This window comes from Corvus moneduloides, chromosome 6 (genome assembly GCF_009650955.1).
Source record: "Corvus moneduloides isolate bCorMon1 chromosome 6, bCorMon1.pri, whole genome shotgun sequence".
Taxonomy (NCBI): domain Eukaryota; kingdom Metazoa; phylum Chordata; class Aves; order Passeriformes; family Corvidae; genus Corvus; species Corvus moneduloides.
In genome coordinates, this window is record NC_045481.1 from 26,270,595 (window position 1) to 26,293,616 (window position 23,022).

The 23,022-nt window shown below is 36.8% G+C and overlaps 1 protein-coding gene across 5 annotated transcripts in view; it reads right to left on the bottom strand.

The window, feature by feature from the left end:
- NPAS3 (neuronal PAS domain protein 3) overlaps window positions 1–23,022 on the bottom strand; it is a 603,067-nt gene that overhangs the window by 38,991 nt on the left and 541,054 nt on the right. For all 5 annotated transcript variants that reach the window (XM_032113050.1, XM_032113049.1, XM_032113053.1 and 2 more), the window contains one exon: window positions 14,430–14,548. In XM_032113050.1, the coding sequence (XP_031968941.1) occupies window positions 14,430–14,548 (119 nt within the window). The remainder of the gene's footprint in view (window positions 1–14,429; window positions 14,549–23,022) is intronic.

Below are 23,022 nucleotides of genomic sequence, written 5' to 3' on the forward strand. Positions count from 1 at the left end.
GACAGCTACAAATGGACTACTATTTATGATTTGTTTCTATAATCCACTTAATGCAGCAAGCTAGATTATAGATAGCAATTTATTTGTAAAAATCATAATAAACCACCATTGTTTTAAATGCTAAATGTGGATAAATGGGGAAGAAAAACTGATGAGACAAGATTCGTGTTCTTGAATCTACACCAAAGAATTATGGCAGCCTCTTGCTTTATCTGCATTGGAATCAATTTAGTAATTTTTAATTCACTGATTTTCTGTTGTTTGCTTTACATTTATTAATTGATTGTCATTCTCATGCAATTAATTCAAAAGTTGGCAAGTTTAACATGCAGAGATTAATTTTCTTTTACTAACCCACCACTTAGAATACTTTTTTTTGAAAAACAGGTTAACAAGAAATTACCTCCACATCAATCATATTTATAAGTGAAATACAGTAGGGGTGTTGCATGCCATCTGTTAATCCACACTGAACCTTTCCTTATAATTGACTAAGTTTTTCTGGTCATTTCTATAAAATGACCAGAAAAAATTAGGAGAGCTCTGTCTTTCACACACTGCAGTCCTAACCAAAAGTCAGTTTGAACACATAGGGCTTCCCTCTGCAAGGCTGGGAATCTCTCATATAAGAGTATGAATCTTAGGTCACACGGAAATAAATGGCATGCCTACCCCATCATCCAGTAGTCACAGGATCTGCACCTTTACAACAACCTACAGGTTGCTCAGCTGTCAAGTGTTTCTCATCTGGAATGAGAGCCATTCATTTGCCCTTCATGTCACACTCATTTACAATGGCTGAAATGTTTATTCAGGAGGGGAGTAGAGATAATGAGCAAGGGGCTATTCACGAGACTTCAGACTCACTCTGTTCCTCATTGCAACACAAAACAGCAGAGTGAAAGGAAAAATAGCATTCCCTACTCTCATTATTTTATTATGGCTTTCACCATATTTGGTGCTAACTGAAAGCTCCAGTTTCTGTGTCTTTTTTTGCTCTGTGTGTCACTTTGGTTGCTGCTGTAAAGTGGACAAATTGACAAAATAGACGTTTTTATAGAGAGGCAAAGGATATGTCTTAACAAATATCTTTGTGGCCTATATAAGGCTAGAATGGACTCAAGCATTTTGATCTCAAAATGAGGATTTAATATCTCTCACAGACAACACAAAGGTTGAGAAAAAATATGCAGTTAGGTACAAGAAGACACACAGAATAAATTCAGCGCTCAATGCAGACGGTAAGATACATGAGCGTGCAAGCTGTGATGCATGGAAGTGCTGCAGGGCTTGTAGGAACCCGACCCAGACATTTATTTATTTTTGCACAGAAAATAAAACATGACCTTTCTTCTCTCTCCTGTAATGTGGGTAAGAAAGTTCTGTAGAGGAAAACTAGTCTTTTCTGCATTTGAACTAAAATCTGAAGTTCTCTCTTCATGTAACAACTGAGGGTAGAACATATATGCAAATTTATATATGCTTTAATCTGTTGCATTGATTTAGTGGGACTAGATCTATGGTCTATTTGTAAAATAAGACTTTGAATGATCTAAAAGATTGTGAGAAATGTATTCAATGTTTAACAAAACAAGATCAGTGTGTTTCCTATAGAAAACTAATGTGAAAATCTTAGAACAGAATCTTTTAGATGGATTTTAAAACTTTCCTATGGAAATTTTTACCAAGCACATGAATTCTCTGTTAAAATCTATGGAATCATTAATATCTTGTTAACCTGGTAGAACTTTTCAGTAAAGAAAGGGAAATAGGTTAGAAACATGCAAATTTTGAAGATTTTTGTATACTTTGATCTGGTGAGTCATTAGTAGCTCATTGCACATCCATCTACAACCCTGTGAAATTCAGTGGTGCCTGGTATTGCTTAGACCATGTAAAACAGCTCAGGATTTGGCTTATTATCCTGTTTAACTCACTTCTATTATAATTTCTCCACTTCCATCTACTTATGCTGAGCACCTTCCTTAAATCTCAGGTGAAATCCCCAGGACACTTCATACAAACATGTACTTTGGATAATTGACTGTCTGGTTTAACTGCTAAGTTTAAAGAAAGACAGGGCTATGGCTCTGTGTATTTTTTTGGATACATTTTCTGGCTTTGTGGGGTATTCACTGCATGATTTGATAAAAACTGAGGCTAAATGAAGTCTACAATTGGTATTCCTACAGCCACAAGTTTATTGGCTTGGGGTTTTTTTCCTTGGCTCTGTCTGTAAGGTTCATTACTTACAGTTACTGCAGAATCAATTTGAAATGGCCAAAATCAGTGATGGAATTTATAGCACAATAAACGTACTGCCATACAAGTGCTGCTACACATGAAAAGGCTTCAGAATATTTTCAGCAATCCTTCTACACAGCAGAGTGTTCTGTTTTTATCAATTTAACAGAATCACCATGGTATATTCTAAGAGGTGTAATCCTGACAGCTGCACAGCAGATTTTCTCTGAGGCAGATATTTTTGCAGGAAAACAATATTATTGATAAAATCTTAGCATATCAGAACACAAAAAGGAAACTGCACACATCTTTTTCTTTCTCCCATCAGGCAGTTCCATTTCACTCACAGAAAAAACTGCCCTGAACCAGAAAGAGTTTATGAAGGAAGCATTTTCACTCTCCTTCAGATATATATTAATTAATTATCAGCATTATGGCATGTGGAAAATGTGGAGAGCATTTGAAGCTAAAACATAAAGTATAGCATCAGCAGTTGCTTGTTTATAAAGTCTATAAAGATTTACATTTCTACTTAGTACATTTTTCTTTCCAAGTGTCTCTATTATAGACATCTCATATTTTACATCATTTTGAAGCACAGAAAGTTTTAACTTTAGAATGATGCATTGTGAAAAAAAGACAGGAAAGACAGATGGCAGGCTGTCCTCCCCAAAACTCAATTTCATAATATGCATGTGATTGCTAATAGGCAGGCACTAAAAAACAATTTTCCTTGACGGAGAAGAGCTGATAAATTGTCAACATAAACTTTGTCTGTGGTTGCTCCAGTGATCTAAAGCTCTTCTGTGAGCTTTGTACCATCAAAGTCTGCATCTTCTAACCATATAAAAATTTATGAATGCATATGACTAAAGTGACTGAAAACAACCCATAATGCATGTTTGTGTGTTGAGAATCAGCTCCTTTCTTCTTCAGGAAAGGTGGTGTCCAGTGCCCCATTCCTAACCCTGGACACTGTGGGAGATGTAGGCTGGACCCAGAGACGCCCTGTGAGCTAAGTGAAACAGGGCTCTGCATTTAGGCATCTCCTAAGCACAGCGCTATGTCTAGCGGTGGGCTGACTTAACCAATGTAGTCTTTGCTACAACGCAACAATGCAAAAGATCACAAGAACTGAAAGCAGCTGATTTTTTAGGAAAAAATTATATATTTCCGAGCACTTGAGCAAGGAGAAATTAATGAAAAATCTAATGAGATAACAATTTCCAAGAAGAGCAATATTTATCTAATACCTCAGACCTTCCAAAATATGTCAAAAGTGAGTTCACACAAAACAAAATTGAGCTTTCTGCTCATGCACAACAAATTCTTGGGGAAAATGTCCAAACTATTTGTGCACAGAATGAGACTTGTTTACATTGAAAGTGCAGAGTTCATTTCAGATTTAAATATATCACTGTAACTGGTAGCTACTAATTTTGATTTTTAAAAGGCTTATAACCATTAAATATTTTCATGCCTCTAAGAATTCTGATCTTATTTTTGAGAACAACTGAGAAGCAGCAACTCAACAGCAGAAGAGCTGTGACTGTTATGTTATCAACATATTTGCCTGGAACAAAATAATGTGATGATCCCACCACATATTTAATTGCAAAAATTCCTCAAGTTTGATTGTGAAAAGACCGAAACATTTTGATCAGGTTTTTCTTGCAAGAGGAGACTTGCACTACTTGCAAGTATGTGACCAACTCTGTAAAATGAAGCCATGGGAAGAATACGTATTTCTTGAACTTTCTTTTGATGGGAGTAACACTGTCAGTTTTGAAGGCACCAGCATGACATCCTATTCCTTTAATTTTGTGCAGTCTATATTGCTCGCTAAACATCCCCTAAAACAAGCAAAGAAACAAACAAATCAGTAGAAAAAGACTAGATCTCAAGCTTTGGAAATATTGTCAAATAGTAGTAAGATACATTCTCTTCCATGTAAGTTTGGATGGAGTCACTGATGTGCTATATTTGGTTTAGGATGGAAAAACATACAAAGATTGGAATTACAACTGAATACGTCTGTTAAAGAAAGGGGAATGGGAGGGTCTAATGTGCTATCAGAAATAAAAGTGAAAAACATTGTTTACCACAGATGAAACAGACCTTGTCTGTGTCCTTTTAATAGCAAGCAATTCGCACAGCAATGAGCACAAGAAGTTCAGAGATAATAAAATACTTATCCATAAAAGGTGAAATAAAACTTGTAACCCTCCTCAGGGTAACCTCTTCAGAGCTCAGACCTCTTTAGACAATTTATATGAATTTTCAGTAAAGACTCCAGTATGAAGTTTGTAAGAAAATTACCACTTCTTGTAATACACTTAGTGTTTTCATTTGTTTGGGGTATTTTTTAGTGAATTTTAAGTAACGGAGAAAATTAAGGTAATTGTGCTCTTCAGGCTTATTTTCAGATACTGATAATTTTCCCTTAAGCAGGCACAAAATTCTTGATTCTGTGGAGGAACAGACAAAAAATATAGCAGTAACAATTAAAATTTCTTATTTCATACTGATACATTAAGGTATATAAGCTTCAGGGTCAGTATAAGCCTTGCTCAGCTTTCTTTAAAAGCATTGGGAGTAATAAAGACTTCCTTTTTATCTTCAGTGAAATAATACTGCTGAAATATCACCTCATTTTTGATGTCAGCAGTGATTTCTTTTTACCTCCATGATGTCAAATGGGAATTATTATTATTAGAACGACAGCTTCCTAATGATGCTGTAAAAAGGAGAAACTGAAACTCTTTCCACTAAACATCTATATTCTGCTTTCTCCGTAGGGTACAGCAGATGGGCTCAACCACACACCATTCTTCAGACAAATCAAGAGGCATGCTCAAACATTTAGAAACAGAAGCAGCTTAAACATCTAGGAACAGAGGCATAATGGCTTACTTTGTTATATAGTGGTGAATATGCACTCTGAAGAGTAGAGAAAATGGACATTTACACTATAGCAGCTCCCTCTGGGAAACATGCCCTGAAACACTCATGAACAATTTTCTGTTCTAGATGGTAAAACCAGCAAATCAGTGTCCAGATCACTATCCAGGAGTCATTGCCCCAGGTAAAGTCAGGGAATGAAAGCCTCGTGTGACGGCTCCTGCTCAACTATTGGCTTCATGTATGGCACACTGGGGGTGGACATATCTGAAATGCTCTGTGCCTTTTTTTCCTCCTATTTTGTCAAATGACTAAGTACAGAAGAATGTTGCTTCGTATGACAACAAAATATATTCATGAGTTTGGCTTTTGAGTAAAGGATGGGCTTGAACCTTATGCTAACACCTATTCATGCAGAAAGTAGAATAGCAGATGCAAACCAGTGCTATCTGCATCAGCAAATGGAGTATTTTGATTTTCTAATACTTACATTTTGATCAAATATAAATAATGATTCCCTACCAATTTTACATTTACTTATTACATGTATTGCTTCAAAGTAGTTAATAAAGTCTTTAGGGTGGAGACTTATCTTCTAGGGTGGATATGAAAAAAATATTAATTAAATTGGAAAAAAAGTGTCTCTATATAAGTTGGGGGTTTTTGTAATGAGCCAAGACATCTGCCAAACAAAGAGAAGCCCCTGTCTTCTCCCACAGAAAGGTGGCAGAAACGGCAGCCCCAGGAAGCTCCCCTGGGCTAAATCCAAGGGGCAGGAAAATGTGTTTTTCCACTGGCACACTGCTCTGTTTTCTTTCTGAGGAGAATAATTTTGGAGTAGCTCTTCTACAGTCAGTGGTAGGCCAGTTAAGAGCAGAAGTTCATCTTTTTCTATTTGTTTTGTCTTTATTAAAAAAAACAATTGTTGTTTGCTTGTTTGTTTTTGTTTTGGTGAAAGTTCCGCTAAACTTCACACTATCTGGTCTGAGTACTTTTTTCTTCAGCATCTCATTTTCTCTATTCAGGGCAACCATCAAAACAAAGGAAGCACCAGCTTGAGAAAATGAAGTGTGATGCACTGGAACACAGAGATGATTTGACAATATTTGTGTGCTAGGAAGAAGGGCTGAGGATGAAGTACAGCATGTAATCACAGTTGGCTCTGATACAAACAGCCATTGTTATCTTTGGCAAGTTACTTGATATCTTGGTATGTTAGCACTTTCCAGACTCTGATGAGGGTTGCAAAAGTACATTCATTAATATAAGTGACTTTATAAGCAACAGGAAAAAGCCAATAAAACATAATGCTTTGTTCAGGTAAGAGCTGCACAAAAAGGTGGAAGTTTGCAAAATGTGTAAATCAATGTATGAGCCTATTGTTTTTTCTCAGCATACTTTTGATAAAAGCTGTGAACTGCTGCAAGTGGTAGAGGTAAAAAAGCTAATAGTGTCTGCATTTGCACATCTAAACCAATATTTAAATTAAGAAAAGTAGGCGCACCAAAATATCTACTGGCAGCAGTTACAAAATAGTAAATTGAAGAAGAAATATGGGCAGCAGCATCTCTCCTAAAGAAAATTCTGGCTTTGCGTGTCTTTCTTTGCTCCTATGAAAGGCATGTTCCCAGTCATTAACAGTAAACAGTGGCAAACAACATCGGTGGATAACTTAAGAAAACACTGTGGACTGAAGACCTCTCTTTCCCAGTAGGCATTCCTACCTGGAAGCACAATACTGTTCTCCCAAGGTGTAATAAGAGGTATCTCTTGGTTTCCACTCTGCTGAGATCTCACTGCTCTCATCCTACTCACTGAGCTCTGCTATTAACACTGCAGCGGGTCTCACACTCCACTGAGTTCACAAGTCTGGATAATTAGTGCTACTTATGAAAATGTATCAAACATTTTCCATCTCTATGACTCAGTAGAACTTGGTTCTTGAAAGAATACCAGATTTGATTTGGAACTGCTCTCTGTCCATTTTGAATATTTTATTATGTATCAGAGTAAATCTTGTTCTCACTCTCACTGTTATATCCAGTGACTTTTAAAAGAGGAGGCTTCAGAATTATACTGCCTAAAAACCAGAATCAAAGGCAATTACTGCTAATTTGGTGATAATATTATCTTTTTATATCCCTTATACTTTGATAATAGAATTTATGAAAATAAAAAATCTCCCAGAAAGCAATCTGTGCTAACTCAATTTTTTTTTTTCTTTCCTTCCAGAACCCAGAATTGATTTCCCTTTTACTCAGTTTGGAGCAAGCCACAACTCTGAGGCCATCTGAACATTTAATACAATATTTGGGGAGAAACACATCCTGATACAGGTGTCAGGAATACTGCAGTCATTGTGAGGAATAATCAAAGCTTGAATCTTTCTTGTAAAAAAACCTGCTATTAAAAAGGCCTTTTATATAACACTGATTCATTTCAATAATGAAAAATAACAAATAATGAATGCTTAACAAATATTCATTTTTCCAGATGGTAAAACAGTGTTATAAATCCTATTTAAAAGATGCTGAGCCCTGAAATTTTTTTTTTTTTAGAAGGTGGAATTCGTAGCCATTGAACACTTAAAAAAATTGGCTAATGTATTTAGATGCTGAATGTGAACCAAGCTTTTCCAGACAGCTCTCCTAATAGAATCTCACGGTTCTATATCAAGGCATAAAATGAACCCCAATCTTGATCCAGTTGCAGACCATTATTTCTTGAACCATATCTTTATATCTACAAGTAGATACTTCATAAGATTCAGATTGGCCCATTAGTATTTTGTTCTTTTTCAAGTAATGCTGCATCTTTACTAGCTAAGAGACTTCCTTTTGACAAAAGGTCATCGATTTACATGGGTGAATCCTCGATCAGTTCCTTCTCACTGACAAATTACCTTTAAGTCTTCCCAGTGCTGAAAAGTCTGGGGAATGCATGTGCTGACATTTAGAAAACTCTTCACATAATGCTTCCTGATGTTGGTTTCTTATTCCTTCTTCATTCAATTAAAGAGGTGTGGCAGTAACCATGTGATAAAATACTAAATTCTGCAGTTTTCTTTCTTCCTACAGAGAAAGGTCAGGACATCTTTCTGGGACAGAGTGAAATATTTGACAGAAAAGATTTCAAGGGGGAAAAATATTAGAAGAAGAGGAAAAAATTTAGGCTAAGCAGTAAAGTGGGATATGTGAATTCCCTCATTTGGAGGAGGGAATGAAATCTGTCTCTAGCAGAGGTCACACCTGAAAAATGTACTAACCATTAGACTCTTAGGCAAAAACCCCTGCCTTCTCTTTCCTCCTCCATCCTATCCCCCTGAAGTGGAAGGTGGTTTTCTGCAATGATACATTGCATCCTTAAAGTGATTTTGGAATAGGTACCTCTTGTTTCTGAATTCCAGGTGAATCTTTCACTTGGATGAGAAACAATCATTTCACTTTTGGATTGAACCAAGAGAACAGTATCACAAGGTGAGTCCAACATAATTTTGTCTTTCTAACACAGTTTTTGACTCTCTTGCCTTCTTGGATTAATGAATCTAAATTCTGCCAAAACCTGCACTTCAAGTGCTCAACTAAGATCTGAAAATCTTGCCCAACTCCTCAAGTTCTTCTAATAAATAAATAAATAAATAAATAATTAGATGGCAAATAAAGGCAGGAATAGCATGAAAAAGACTCATAGTGGAAATGTGACAGGCATAAAATTTCAACCAAAAAATTAGATTTCCATCTTCAAAATTTCATTCAAAGAATGCTGACTTTATGATTTTAAGTAGCAAATCTGAGAGTGCAGTCTCAGAGAATGTTTAATTTTCAATGAGTTTGTAGAAAGACACTAATTGAACAAAATAGATGAATTTTCTTCATCTACAAGGACTACAAGACTAATTTGTGAAAACATTTTTCTGGAGTTTTAAGTATTATTTAAAATATTTTGATATGCCTCATACAACTGATGTATGAGGTATAGCTAACCAAACTTTCATCCTCCATTACTGAACTGCAGAAATCAGATGTGCAACAAACCATCCAAATTGCTAAACTAAACTTACCAAACCAATTTTTTTTTTAGTATAGCAATTTACTTATTTTTATGCAGTATGTCCACTGGAAGGGACAGCCTGAAGGTTTTCTAGGATGTCCTTAATTCTGCTGATGGGTCTTCAAGATGTTTAATTGCCAATTTCATGGGAGATGGAGAGGCAACAGATGTTGCTTATACCAAATTCATAGATTGCCACAGTGACAGTAAAAGTACAAGGCAATTTCCTAGTGTCTGCTTATCCACCTCTGTAATAGCTTATAATGAGAATGCTACTCCATAAAACAGTAGAGGAGCATGTATGGATATATACTAGCACTTCTGATGAGTTGATGAGCTGGAAACAGCTGGCAACTACTGACTCTGATGATGTTCGGTGCTTTGGCTACTTCTTGATCCCATTAGTTCAAGAGAACAGTATCAGGTCATGAAAGTTTGAACAGAGAAAATTCTAGCATAATCTGACAGGGAAGTAAACATGACAAAACAATAATAGGATACTGCAGAGGAGTAGAAAATGTATCACTGGACCTGAACAAAGTAATTTTGAATTAAAATTAGCTTTGACATATGACTGAGTAACTCAGACAGTAGAAAAATTGAAGTTGGGATAACTTTTAAGTGGACAGAACTGTGAACCTCAAAGGGAGGAAAACAAATGGAAAAGGACGTAAAATGAAGATAAAATCAAAATTAAATACCAAACCATCTTTCACTGGTGAAAAAATAAATATTGGAAAAAAAGGAATATGTGGTATGTTTTTAGCGGAGAACAAACAGGAAGTCTCTCCAGCATGTATCTCAGACAACAGCTGCAATGGTAATACATTCTGAGTTTTGCAGTGAATGAAATTATAGTTTTTTTCTTTTTATTTGTTTTCTCTGTGTTTTATCAGTTGAATAAATTTTATTTCACTGTTTTTAAAGATTTTAAATTTATTAACTGAAAAATTAATAACTCTCTAGTACTATATGTAAACTCTTTTCCTACAAGCCTCTGAGCCTAAGAGCATTAAGAATGGGAAATTCTAATTCAAGGAAAGTGCTGGCGAACAATGAATGGGAAAGAGAGAGGAAGGATTAATCATGTAATCACTTTTCCACTTACACTTTTAAGGTAACATAATTCATGGAAAAAGGCCATTACCTCCATTTTTACGTGTAATTCAGAACTAGTTATATCAGTTCAGGAAGGGACTATACACAGGGCTCATCTCGTGTCAGAATTGTCTAGAACAGGGTTTTTTTGAGGCATACATATGTGCACATTTATCAGTCTGATTTTTGTTTCAACATTTCTTTTGATAGAAAATTAGTTTTGATTAGATCAACCTGAATGATTAATCAATTTCATTCTTGGACTGTTTTCACTTTTATGCGATTTTCCTAAGGCAGGGACCACTCACTCTGAAAATTGACTAAGCACCTTGTGGACCACCTCAATCATTTGCTGTCTACAGGAAACATTCACCAGCAGCCCTCAAAGCAAGGAAAAATGACAATGTGGTTCTGAGCTCAGCAAGAGTCTGGATCAAGACACAACTACTGTACCTAAAAGGGGCCTACAGAAAAGCTGGAGAGGGAGTTTTTTTCACAAAGATGAAAAAAATTTGTCACTGCTGGAGGACTGAATCCACAGGGAGTTGAATACCTTTGACAGAGCTAAAATCTGACTCATAACACAGTTCCTAGCAAACTGCTCCCAATGAATGGTTGTATGCTGATTCAGGGGGCTTACCCCTAATCCCCTTACAAGAGCTCAAGGGAAGATGTTAGCTAAGAGCCCTTGCATTTTACAGATGGAAAATACAGTGCTCTGTTGTAGTCTGAAGGTGTGAGACAGTGGCTCCTTAGTCAGGAGGATTTCCTGCAGGAACTGTGCTGCCCATGGTCCCAGCTGGCACAGGCTTTCTCGAGTAAGTGCTGAAGTACTTCCAGGGACCTCTGATGCAGAATTTAGCCAGATTTTCACACAATCTTTGTTAATATTATGCAATTATTCTTCGCTGTTGACAATTTCTTATAGATGTACATCCATAGGGCTCATGAATCTTTCTTAGTTTTCATAAAATACATACTTTAATGAATTCAAGAGACCTTAAGTTTGTTCTAGTACTGAACTTTTAGAAATCAATGAATAAGATTCTTAAAAGTGACATTCACTAAAGCAGTTGAGTTTTATTATGCTTGTCTGATACACCAACTGACAAGAATGTTTAAACAAGGCAGTTCTTACAACTCAGTTAAAATGATATTCACTTGATCCAACCCTTCTAAAATGAATGTACTATTTTTCTGGGGCTCATCGTGGCCATGGATAATGATCCTTCTATAGGACACAGAGTGCCAATAACCATGCTTTTGAAAAACTGTCAGAGTGCAATTCATATTGCTGGACACAGCTGAACTCAGCCAAATACTGCCAGTTACGAAATCCTTAAAAACATCAAAAAGCAGAAAAACTGCATATCTATTTTAACACCTGCCTAGGGCTTGTACAGTGTTTATGTGATTTTACTCAAGCTGACTTGCCTCATGAAATATTTTGGAAAAACCCAAATGTTTTATTTACAGGCAGTTTTGTTGACTATCATGCCTTTTCTTTTTATCCATTAATTGTGTTCAGGAAAAACTGGCTAAAAAATGATATCTGATCTTTCAAAACTAATTTTGCTGTACTTGTGACATCTCAGTTATAGCTTTAAGCGCTTCCATGAGGCATTAGCTGTTCTAAGAGAAATTAAATGGTATTTATATGATAGGTATTACCATGTCTTTTGAGTCAAGGGTCTACTGTGAATTTCAAAAATTGCAATGAGTAAAAACCCCACCTTATGAAGCCAGCCTATATGTTCTGTTCTGATGTTGGACTAACATTAGATTGTCAGGAGTCCAAGAGAGAGAATGACACAGTCACTTATATATCTTCCTTTTGTTCCTACCTACATCTGGCAGAAATGTGAGACTACAAAATCCACAGATAAATTCCCTATGTTTATCCATTATTATTGCATCAAAAACATCCAGCAAAGCAAGTTCTCTATCAATCTAACTTTGGCCTAGCCTGGGTGGACCATGCCTAATCATGAGAATTAGTTTAACTTCAATGACCTGAAAAAGTGCTGTTCACACTCTGGGTGGAAGAGAGAGACATGACAGGCTTGAAAGATGGGCCTGTGTGGACCTCTTGAAGTTAAACAAGGACAAGTGCAAGGTCCCTGGGTCAGGGCAATCCCAAGCACAAATACAGGCTGGGCAGACAATGGATTAAGAGCAGCCCTGAGGAGAAGGACTTTGGGATGTTGGGGGATGAGAGGCTGGACGTGACCTGACAAGGTGCACTGGCAGCCCAGAGAGCCACCTGTGTCCTGGGCTGCATCCAAAGCAGTGTGGCCAGCAGGGCAAGGGAGGTGACTCTCCCCCTCTACTCCATTCTGGTGAGATCTCCACCTGGAGTGCTGCATCCAGCTCTGGGCTCTCCAACACAGCAAAGGGCATAGACCGGAGTAGGGCCATGAAGATGTTCAGAGGGATGGAATATCTTTCCCATGAGGTTGGCAGAAAGGCTGAATGAACTGGGGCTGTTCAGCATGGAGAACAGAAGGCTTCAGGGTGAATTTATAGCAGTCTTCCTGTACTTAAAGGGGGCCTACAGAAAAGCTGGAGAGGGACTTTTTACAAGGGCATGTAGTGATAGGACAAGTGGGAATGACTTTAAACTGAAAGACAGTAGGTTTAGATTAGATATGAGGAAGAAATATTTTACTCTGAGGCAGATGAGACACTGGAACAGATTGTCCAGAAAAGCAGTGGATATCCCATCCCTGGAATTGTTCAGGGCCAGGTCAATAGGGCTGTGAGCAACCTGGGCTAGTGGAAGGTGTCGCTGCTCATGCCAGGGAGGTTTGAACTAGATGATCTTTAAGTTCCCTTCCAACCCACACCATTCTGTGACTCCATGATCTGCCAATTCATTCATTCATTCATTCATTCATTCATTCATTCATTCATTCATTCATCCATCCATTCATTCATTCATTCATTCATTCTCCTTCCTCCTAAGACACTTCAGTGTCAGTACACTTCCTGGTCTTGACACCTCCCCAGAGTAGTAAGCATAAACAAGTACTCAGTGCATTCTTTCAGGTGTTGACAATTAAACAGCACACAGATCAAAACTTGTGGTGCCTTAAGAAACCACTGCTTTGGACTTAAAACTTCTACTAGCAACTACTTTAATCATCTTGACCCAGAAACCATCCAAGAGAAGGACTCCCAGACACTTGCTTGCAAAGAAGACATTTCTGCTGGATTTTTACTTCTCCAGTAGCTACCACAATGCTATATTCTCAGAGAATTTTTTTGAAAATTGAGTTGGGGAATTTTACTTTAAAGCTGCTCTAAATCTTCCTCTAAAAACTGAAACAAAAGGGTTGTGAAAGCTTTTAAATGAACATTGACAAGCAACTTCTTTAAATACCCACACATTCTCAGACTTACTTTCTTGCACCACTCTTTTATCTTGTACAAAACTTAATGGATGACATATTTCATTCCACAAGTTGACAATGTTAAAAATGTGCTATTCCTTCTAGTTTTAGTATACTGCAAAGCCAGTGATAGCTACAGGCACTATGAGCGATATATGACTGAAGAAAAATGAGATTACTGCTGATAAGGAACAAGAGACTTTCATATCTTAAAAGAGTCTGAAATCCAGCAAATATGATCTCCAGCAGCAGATGCCCCTCGGACAATGAAAGAAAAATGGTGGAAAAGTACTCATTGTGGCTTGTTGTTTCCTACAGCTGGAATGGCAGCAAAATGAAATAGCATACTGCCTGCATGAAGAAATCCTACCTCTCTGGGAAAAACATAACCTAAAGATGACTAACAGTCTAACAAAATGAGCAGTAATTTTCCACTGTGGGAAAAGTGATGTTACTCTGACTCACCTTCTTTGGTAAAAGATACCTTTATTTTGGAAGTGTTACTCTTTTGAAGGCTATCATGCTGTTATCATCAATGTTTATCATAATAACGATCAATTTAATGGAGACGTAGTACAAAAGCCAAACCTCAGGCTGGAAATATGTATTAATGATTCTTTAACAAAGGAACGAGATGTATGCAAATGTGAAATAGCTCCTTTCTCTGTCTATTAAGGTGTTCCTGGAACATGAATGAACATAATTTCAATATGTCAATATTTCATGCTGCAGTGCAACCCTTACCTTGTATCCTGATGATTTGATGTGCACTCCTCGCTTGGTCAGTGTAGATTTCATTCGGATGAAAAAAGAGCGCTCTAGAGTGTTGTCAGTGGTTAGTAAACTGGGGTTTGTAGATTCCACTAGGGAATAGAAAAAATACATACACACATAATTTAGATTTTATACATCCCCTCTAAGCTATTTTTCAGGTGCAATCCTTGAACTCACTAAAAATAAATGACTGATGGATGCTAAGAGTGTTGTAATCAATTTATCTCATTTAGAAAATGTTTATTTAGCAAAAAAAAAAATTACAAAAATATACATATACTTAGTATGTCTCATTTTCAGGTTATTTTTCCCATAGAATTTTTAACAGAGATTTGTCTCATTAACTCTTTCTTGCACTATTTAGTTATGACTGGAGTGGGAGGGTATATCACTAGAGTGCATGACACTGTTTTAAAAACTGTTCTTCAGTATTTTGTAAAAGGCAAAGTCTCACTGAGGTAGAAATTCTCTCCTGAAACAGGCTGCAAATTCTACAGATTTTTATTCCCTAGTCTCCACTCCTCAACTGCAACGATACCTAGGGTGAGTCACTGCTGGATTTGTGTGCCTTGGTTTCCACATTACTGAGGGGAAATTAGGGCCTTTATTATCAATAAAGCATTAAACAACCTGAAGGCAAAAATTCTCAAGTAAATGACACATATTATTGTCACCATATCATCAATTTTTGGTGATTAATTAGTCATTAATGAAATGTCTTTTTAGTCCAGCTGAAGGGATATTACTTGCTCACAACTAACTATAGCTCTCACCTGTGCTTCTCACTCCCTTAACTGCAACCATTTCGAATACTTAAGATTCCTGGTATAAACCATGGTAAAATACCATCAGCACTGAGGTATTCTTTATATAATCTCTAGGATTGCTATTTTTTAGCCCTGATAAACAACTTATCCCCAAAATACTGTTAATGGGAAAATTCTGGAGCAGCTTACAATAAACAAGCATTATTGGAGATAAATGAAATTTCAGTTTCAGTGAGGAATTAACAAGAAATAAAAAAAAATTGAAATTATACTTCAATTGTTTAAGAGAACCATACAAACTGCTAATAGAATGTGTTTAAGTATTTAAAATGCATTTGTTATGCAGTCAACAGAAATGTAAAAACTTGTCTGTGAGCTAAGGATTATATTGAATTGTCCTTGATTTAATGTGGTCAACTTGTCTTGTGTTTGTGACATTTCAGTTCTATTGTGATAACTGACAACAGTGTCCCTTTCTTTAGTGTGTCTCTTAAGATTTTTTTGTTTTATAGAGCAGGAATTCGATGTCATTTTAAATGTACAGCTCTTTATCACTCGAGGGAAAAGCAGAGCCATGTTATATTTAGTACTTTCATTTCTTCTGATTAAATATGAATTACTATGAAATTTTTCTCATCATCTAACACACCATAATACGCCAACAGCTTTTTAATACACTATATAAGCACAAACTTCTGCTCTAAGAGTTTAATTTGCCCCTCTAATCCAATCACATCAACCTTATTTCTCTTATCAGAGATTCCCATTTTGAATTAAATGAGCTCATTAGTTTTAATCAAAAGCAGAGAGATCAAAACTTAAACGTAAATGCTTTAGATCAGAACTGTCAGTCAGCCGTGCAGTTCTATTTTACTAAAACACAAGATCAGAGACCCTTAGAACCAATTTTTTCTCGTAAGGGATGCCAAGAGCTTGAAGATGCTATATCCTTTTTTTTTTTCCTCCCAAGGACAGATTATACATTTAAGGTTAGACTTAATTTAGAGTATTTTTTTTCATCCTGGTGGAAATGGGAAAGTATGCCATTCTGCTGTTGTCTCTTTCACATTTATTGGTGCAGGTCCTTGGAGACCTGAACAAATGTGAAGCCATCACAATCCATGCAACAAACCTGTCCTCAAAAAATTCAGCTCTGTTCAGCAATATCACATAAGAAATAAAACTCTGAAGGGAGAGATATGTTTCAGGGTACAGGACAGTGAAACCCTGAAACAGTAGCCAAAGTCACCCAGACAGCAGCAGTACTGGTAAGATGAGGATCATATTTAATTATTATTTTTATTGTACAGTACAGTGCAGTAGTTAAGAAGTACATTAAGTAACCACAGCATGGTTGCTTCCTGCTGTGTGAAGAAATGCTAAAATCAGCTTAACAAGTGTAGTTGTTGTAGTCCAGCACATTATGCTCTAGCACGGGCAATAAGCACAATATGTCCTCCTGTGTTCTAATGGTAATTACCTAAACTTACAGAAGTAATGTTAATTAAACACACAATATCTTATGCTCGAGAAAAGATCAGGCTGTAATATGTATGTACCATTCCCAAAAAATTGAAATTAAAATTTCTCTTCATACACAGTTAAATGAAAGAAAAGATAACACCTGACATACAGTAAAGTGTACTTTACATTGACATTTTTTGGGCTCATTTAATAATATGTCATAAGATCAACATCATTTTGCTCTTATTATACTATGTACAAACCTATACATCTCTGTAAGTGAATGTTATAAAACGCACAAAATTTATCCCACAGACTGGAATAGCATTTGTCATATAAATATGTATTCTGAAGTGTTTGATTTCCTTTAACAAAAAGTACCTGAGAATGTATGTGTGAGATGGGATTAGTTACCTAAAAGTCCCAAACAGCATTTTGAATTTCTCTCAAGAGAGAACCATTAGGGCTGATAGTGCAAATCTGCATTCAGAGTTGCACCCACCCACAGTAGATACTGTAACAATGCTGACAGTGATCATGCATGCAGGATTTTAAAAATAGGATGTGTATAGAACAGATCCATCGATGTCAGTGATGTTTGCACAGGAATAGATGGAATAGGATCCATTATGAGTTCTCAGTAGTTGGTTTTAAATGCCTATCACTAAACCTCTTCAATTTTTTTACAATTATGTCAAGGAGACTTGTAATCTGAGGAATACCTGAATGAAACTCTAGCAATTAATTTTTGATTTTTATTTGTAATCTAAAACCTTTAAAAAAAACCCTGAAATAAACAAGGTCCACTTGGTTTGATACTGTAGAAACTAAAGGTGTCTTTTTACACTGAAAAGTAAGGCTTCTGGCTTGAATTTACTGAGTTTAAACCCACTGTTGAGTTATAAACTTCTGAAACTGTGAGTTCAGAATGCTAATTATGTGATAAAAGTCAAGGCTTACTGCATGTGAATGAAAGTATTTTACACTGTCAGGCTTAGAAGTATAAAAAGTAAGTCTGGGTTGTCTTTGCAAAGCAGGTAATTGTGTACTCTGTTGGGAAAGCACTTGCCTTTGTGTGCCCTTAAACATCTTCAACAGATACTACTAAAGGAATAAACTTCGTCTCTTTCCACTCCCAAAGCTGATAATGCAGGATGAGATTTCTAGACACAAGGAATGCATTTTCCATTTCAAAGGGAGCAAAGCTGCAATCCACTATACCCATATGGAAGTGTCACAAATGTTAAAAAGGTTAAGTAAGAGCCACAGAGGCAAATGGGAAGATAGTATGAAACAGCAGCCAATTCACAAAACTATTTTGTTATCTTCTTAACTTACTGAGATTTGCTCAGTTGGTCAGAGCATGGTGCTAACAGTGCCAAGGTTGTGGGTTTGATCCCTGAATGGGCCGTTCACTAAGGAGTTGGACCTGATGATCTTAGTGTGTCCCTTCCAACTCAGAATATTCTGTGATTCTAAGCATTTCTTTGTGAACAAACCTTGTACCTCTGATCCTTCACTGGACTTTGCCTTGGGAATTATCTTGGCTCCAGATCCTACAAACCAGTCATTCACCGTTTAACTTCACATGCTGGAAGAATTCTTCTGATTGTTCTGGTGGGACATAAACATGCCCGTAGCTATTTGGAGGACTGAGGTCCGTGCCTCTAATCCTGCAGGGATCTGCAGAGGTACTGTACACCTGTGTGCAGTCTGACTAATGCTGTAGAGCAAAACAATGTAAACCAATACAAATAATTGCTCTTGCACAGCAATAGCACAAGTACTGTCCCTATGAGTGACTAGCAAGCACATTCAAATTCAGATAAACAATTTGTCCCCCAGGAAAAAAAGAAGTTCCACATTTGATTTATGTCTCAAATAACAAAAAGCTGCCACAGTAGGCTGAATAATGCTCACCAACTTCTGGGGTTTTTGTCTTGACATGCATTAAAAATAATTGAGAAGACAAAAATGCATTTTTTCATGCCAAACAGAGAAAAGCTAGGCTTCTCATTGATAGGAAGACAGGAAGTTATAGAGTGAAAACCAAACGCCAACAAGGAATTTAAGAAGATTGGTGGAAAAAGCCCCCTTATGGTTTAAAATAAATTATTTTCTGGATTTTGTAGCACTTTAGGAAGCTTTCATCTGGCTTTCATCTCACTTCCTTGAAAACACATGTCCATACAGCTTTAAAGAGACATTCTCAAACACCAACTATACAGCCAGCTCTTAAAAGAGAAACAAAATAAGAGAACATACAAAACGGTAAGAAAAAGGGAGCTCTTTTCTTGTTATCTTCTACACTTGCAAACCTCTTCTCACATTTTCTTAAAGTCATATAAACCTTTGTATAGGGAACTGAGAATCATTATGTTCACATGAATAATTAGGTAATATAAATCTATCATTTTCAGTTGGACTAGACGCATTTTTTAAATGTTTCTGTTTCTTCTGTGCAGTTTATTGTCTGTAACCAGGCATTAAAAGACTAAGAAAATTTAACCTTGAGTACTTAACTGTCTTTAACCAGAAAAGTGACTCTCAAAAAAATCACTATTGCCAAGATCATTTTGTCTCAGTATCTTACAGGTGAAATTTGATCATTTTATAAATGAAAAGATAGATTTTCACAACTACTAGCCCAACAAATAAAATTCAAAAGCTACAAGACAATTTATTTCCAATACATGCAAGTTGCTATACTTAGTAATTGTGCAAATGAATGATTTTAAGTGAAGTGGGTTCAGGCTGATTGCAGGCTGAACATGGGCAAGTCCTGGAAGCTAAAATTTGTTCTAGGAAACTGCTGGAGATTCCTGGACTATTTGGATGAACCACCTAGGCCTATTTATGGACACTGGTAGCCTGCCTGGAGATCAAATAACAAGAATAGAGCTGGCAAATTCTATAGGTGCTCTCTTGGTCTCACCAGTGTGCTCAGCATCTTGCAAAATCAAGGACTATGTGAACTATTTATTTAACACTGTGGCTGGCAGAGGCTCACTCATTCTTCCAAGGCAAAATATTTTTGCTGTAAGTTATCCCAGTTATAAACAGGAACTTGAATTCCTGAATAACCAGATTTGGATCCGAAATTCACTGTGCGTGTAGGTGACTGGGTAAGACTTGTAAAATTTCTGTTTTGCTATTTACTGAAAAGCCGAAGAAGTAAAGAATTGGACTCAGACTTCAGTGACTTAGTTCCATTCTTTCCTTTACATAGAGGGAATAATGCTGGGATCTGGATAAGGCATCACTCAAAAGGGGAAGATTCAGGGGCAGCTCTTTCAAAAGAATGGAAAGAAGATGACTTCCTATAAAGAATTTATATCTGGGTAATGTTTTCAGACAAGATAATAAACTGTTCTTTTTGTCAACCCTACGTCCAAGATGAAGACAATTCACTTTTCATGACCTATAAGCCTATTAGAAAATTCAAAGAGGCATATAAACTTTAAATGCTATCAGACTTCTGTTGAAAAACTAGATCTTTTAATGATTTTTTAATCTTCATCCCCCTCGCCCCCCCCCCCCCCCCCCCCCTTATCTCTCCAGATTTTCTAGATCCAAGAACTGATGGTGTGGCCTGGAATCTCAGTTGCACTTAGGTTGTCTTATGTAAAATCCTTAATTTTTTGCAGTTAATTTGACATTGAAGCCTTACATGTATTACATATATTTATTATTACATATTACATATATTTATTTCATTTTTTCCACAATTTTTAAAGCATATGCTATATATATTTACATCTAGAGGTATGATTATTTTTATATTCACTGTAATTACTGGGCTATGGTCCACATGCAATGGTGCACGCTGATATTTGAAGCTGGAACAAGAGGTTAACTCAGATATGTACAAGTTTTTTTAATGTGATAAAAGTCCGTGTGTTCAGGCAAAACACGGGCCAGTGAAGCAGCAGTGAATTTAGTTACAACAGCCAAGAAAGTGGGAGAACATGTTTAATATCTGATCTGCTTTATACACTGTGGATTTAAAAGAACTTGGATATTATACAGGAATCTGTTGACTTGAACTGTTCAGCCACAGCATAGTGTAGTTAATATTTTTAATTTGCAGAGTTAATACCAAATTTTTATTTGTTGAAAATTGCCTCCAAAAGAAGTAGTGAAAAAACTAGTGCTTAACTATATAAAGTTTAAAGGGTCAAACTATTAGAAAGGCATTTAGAAGAACAGTTCCTTCATTTAAGGGATGAATTCTGTGACTGAAGGCTTAATTGCCCACACACTGGTCTACAGCTCTCTTGTGAGCTGCCCCACAGTATCTGAGACATGTACAAGAATAGCAGTTTCACACAGGACCTCCAGAAGTCCCAAGTCTTTCTGGAGAAATTGATGGATGCCAAGTTGATGGATGCCAAGTTGATGGATGTCTCTCAAGCAGCACAGGTTCTCTATCTTTGGGAAACTTAAGCCACTAGAGCTTGGTCCCATTTAAGAAAGTAGGAATACTGCAGAAAGACTTGGATCAACTTCCTGATCATTATTTTAAAATTGCTAGCATCCTTTGTGGGCAGTTGTTTAGGGCTTTAGTTGCACATGACTACATTCCGTCTGGTATATGTGGCTATACCAACCTCTGAAATGTGCTTCTACTTTTCCCCAAAATTCACCAGACTTAACATTAACTACAGGCAAAAGTAAACCAGAATTCTCTAAGAGAACTTAATTCTGTTTTACCAATGGATAAACAAAATTGTACATGCAGTTACTGGCAAAATAAGTTATAGTTTCACACAACTTCCATACATTCACAAGCACCACAATTTTAATGTGCAAACTATATTTATCTGTTAATGCTTAGTTTGCAGATTTTACAAGTGCAAGCACTACTACATGCATAGTATAGTTTGGGCACAAAAATGGCTGGATCTGCAGAGACATAAACTATGCTTTGGAAAGTTACCTTGTAGTATTACATATAATGAGCTTACCCTGTTCGCTTTTTAATTCGACTATGGCCACATACTGACTGTACTTATGTAGGAGAGACTAAAGTAAAAACTCATTGGCAGGCATGCCCTAGTATTACCAGAGAAATTTTTGAATGTTCTATTATCCTTGCAGAACCAAAGTAATCTGAACTACCCTCACTGGACTAATAATCACAGAATCATAAAATGGTTTGGGTTGGAAGGGACCCTAAAGATTATCCAGTTCCCATCCCCCTGCCATGGGCAGGGATACCTTCCACTAGACCAGGCTGCTCAGAGCCCATCCAACCCAACCTGGAACACTTCCCAGGCATGGGGCATTCACAACTTCTTGGGCAAACACAGTGTTCATGTTTCTCATAGTAAAGAATTTTTTCCTCATATCTAGTCTAAATCAAATCTCTTTCAGCTTATGACCATACCCTCTTGTCCTGTGACTACATGCCCTTGTATAACATCCCTCTCCAGCTTTCTTGTTTAGCTACTGGAAGGCTGCTTTAAGTTCTCCCCAGAGCCTTCTCATCTTCAGGCCGAACAATGGAATTCTCTCAGTCTTTCCTAGCATGAGAGGTGTTCCATCCCTCTAATCATCTTGTGGCCCTCCTCTGGACTGTCTCCCATATAGGTCCATGTGCTTCCTGTGCTGAGGACCCCAGAACTGGATGCAGCACTTCAGGTGAGGTGCTTCTCATAAGAGTGGAGTAGAGGGGCAGAGTCCCTTCCCTCACTCTGTTGGCCATGCTGCTTTGGATGCAACCCAGGATAGGGTCAACTATTACTTTATTTAATGCCTCAAAACTTTCCTTCTTGTGCATCTCCTTCTATTTCTTCTTCTAGTCTAGAAATGTCTTATCAGGCTATTAATTCCCAACATTTGCAATTTACCTCCCATGTAAACTGTATCTCACAGAACTCTTAATATATCTGGTAAAATAAAGAATGAGTTAAGAGCCAGGACAGAGCTATAAATAAAGTATTGCCAGGATGAAGCTATGAATAAGATTTTTGTTACACTGCAACATTGAAAGAGAAATTTTACAACAAATTTTGGTATGTCAGTGATCTATGAAAGACACAGAGCTTTTTGTCTGTTTGGAAACAACTTAATAAAGATTTGTTAATAACAGAACCAATCATGGTAGGAAACTTTAACTCTGAAAAGCATTTGGAAATGTTACAGTCTACTGGGCTTCAATTCATTATCTAAACAGTCACAAATGTACCCATGATCTTCCAATAGACTGGAACAACTCTCGAAAAGCTGTTATGGTCTTGTGAGTGGGTGGAACATAAACCATCCTGCATATCAAGCTCAAACTTCCCTCTACTCTTTTACATAAGGTTAATTTATTTTAAACAATGGAA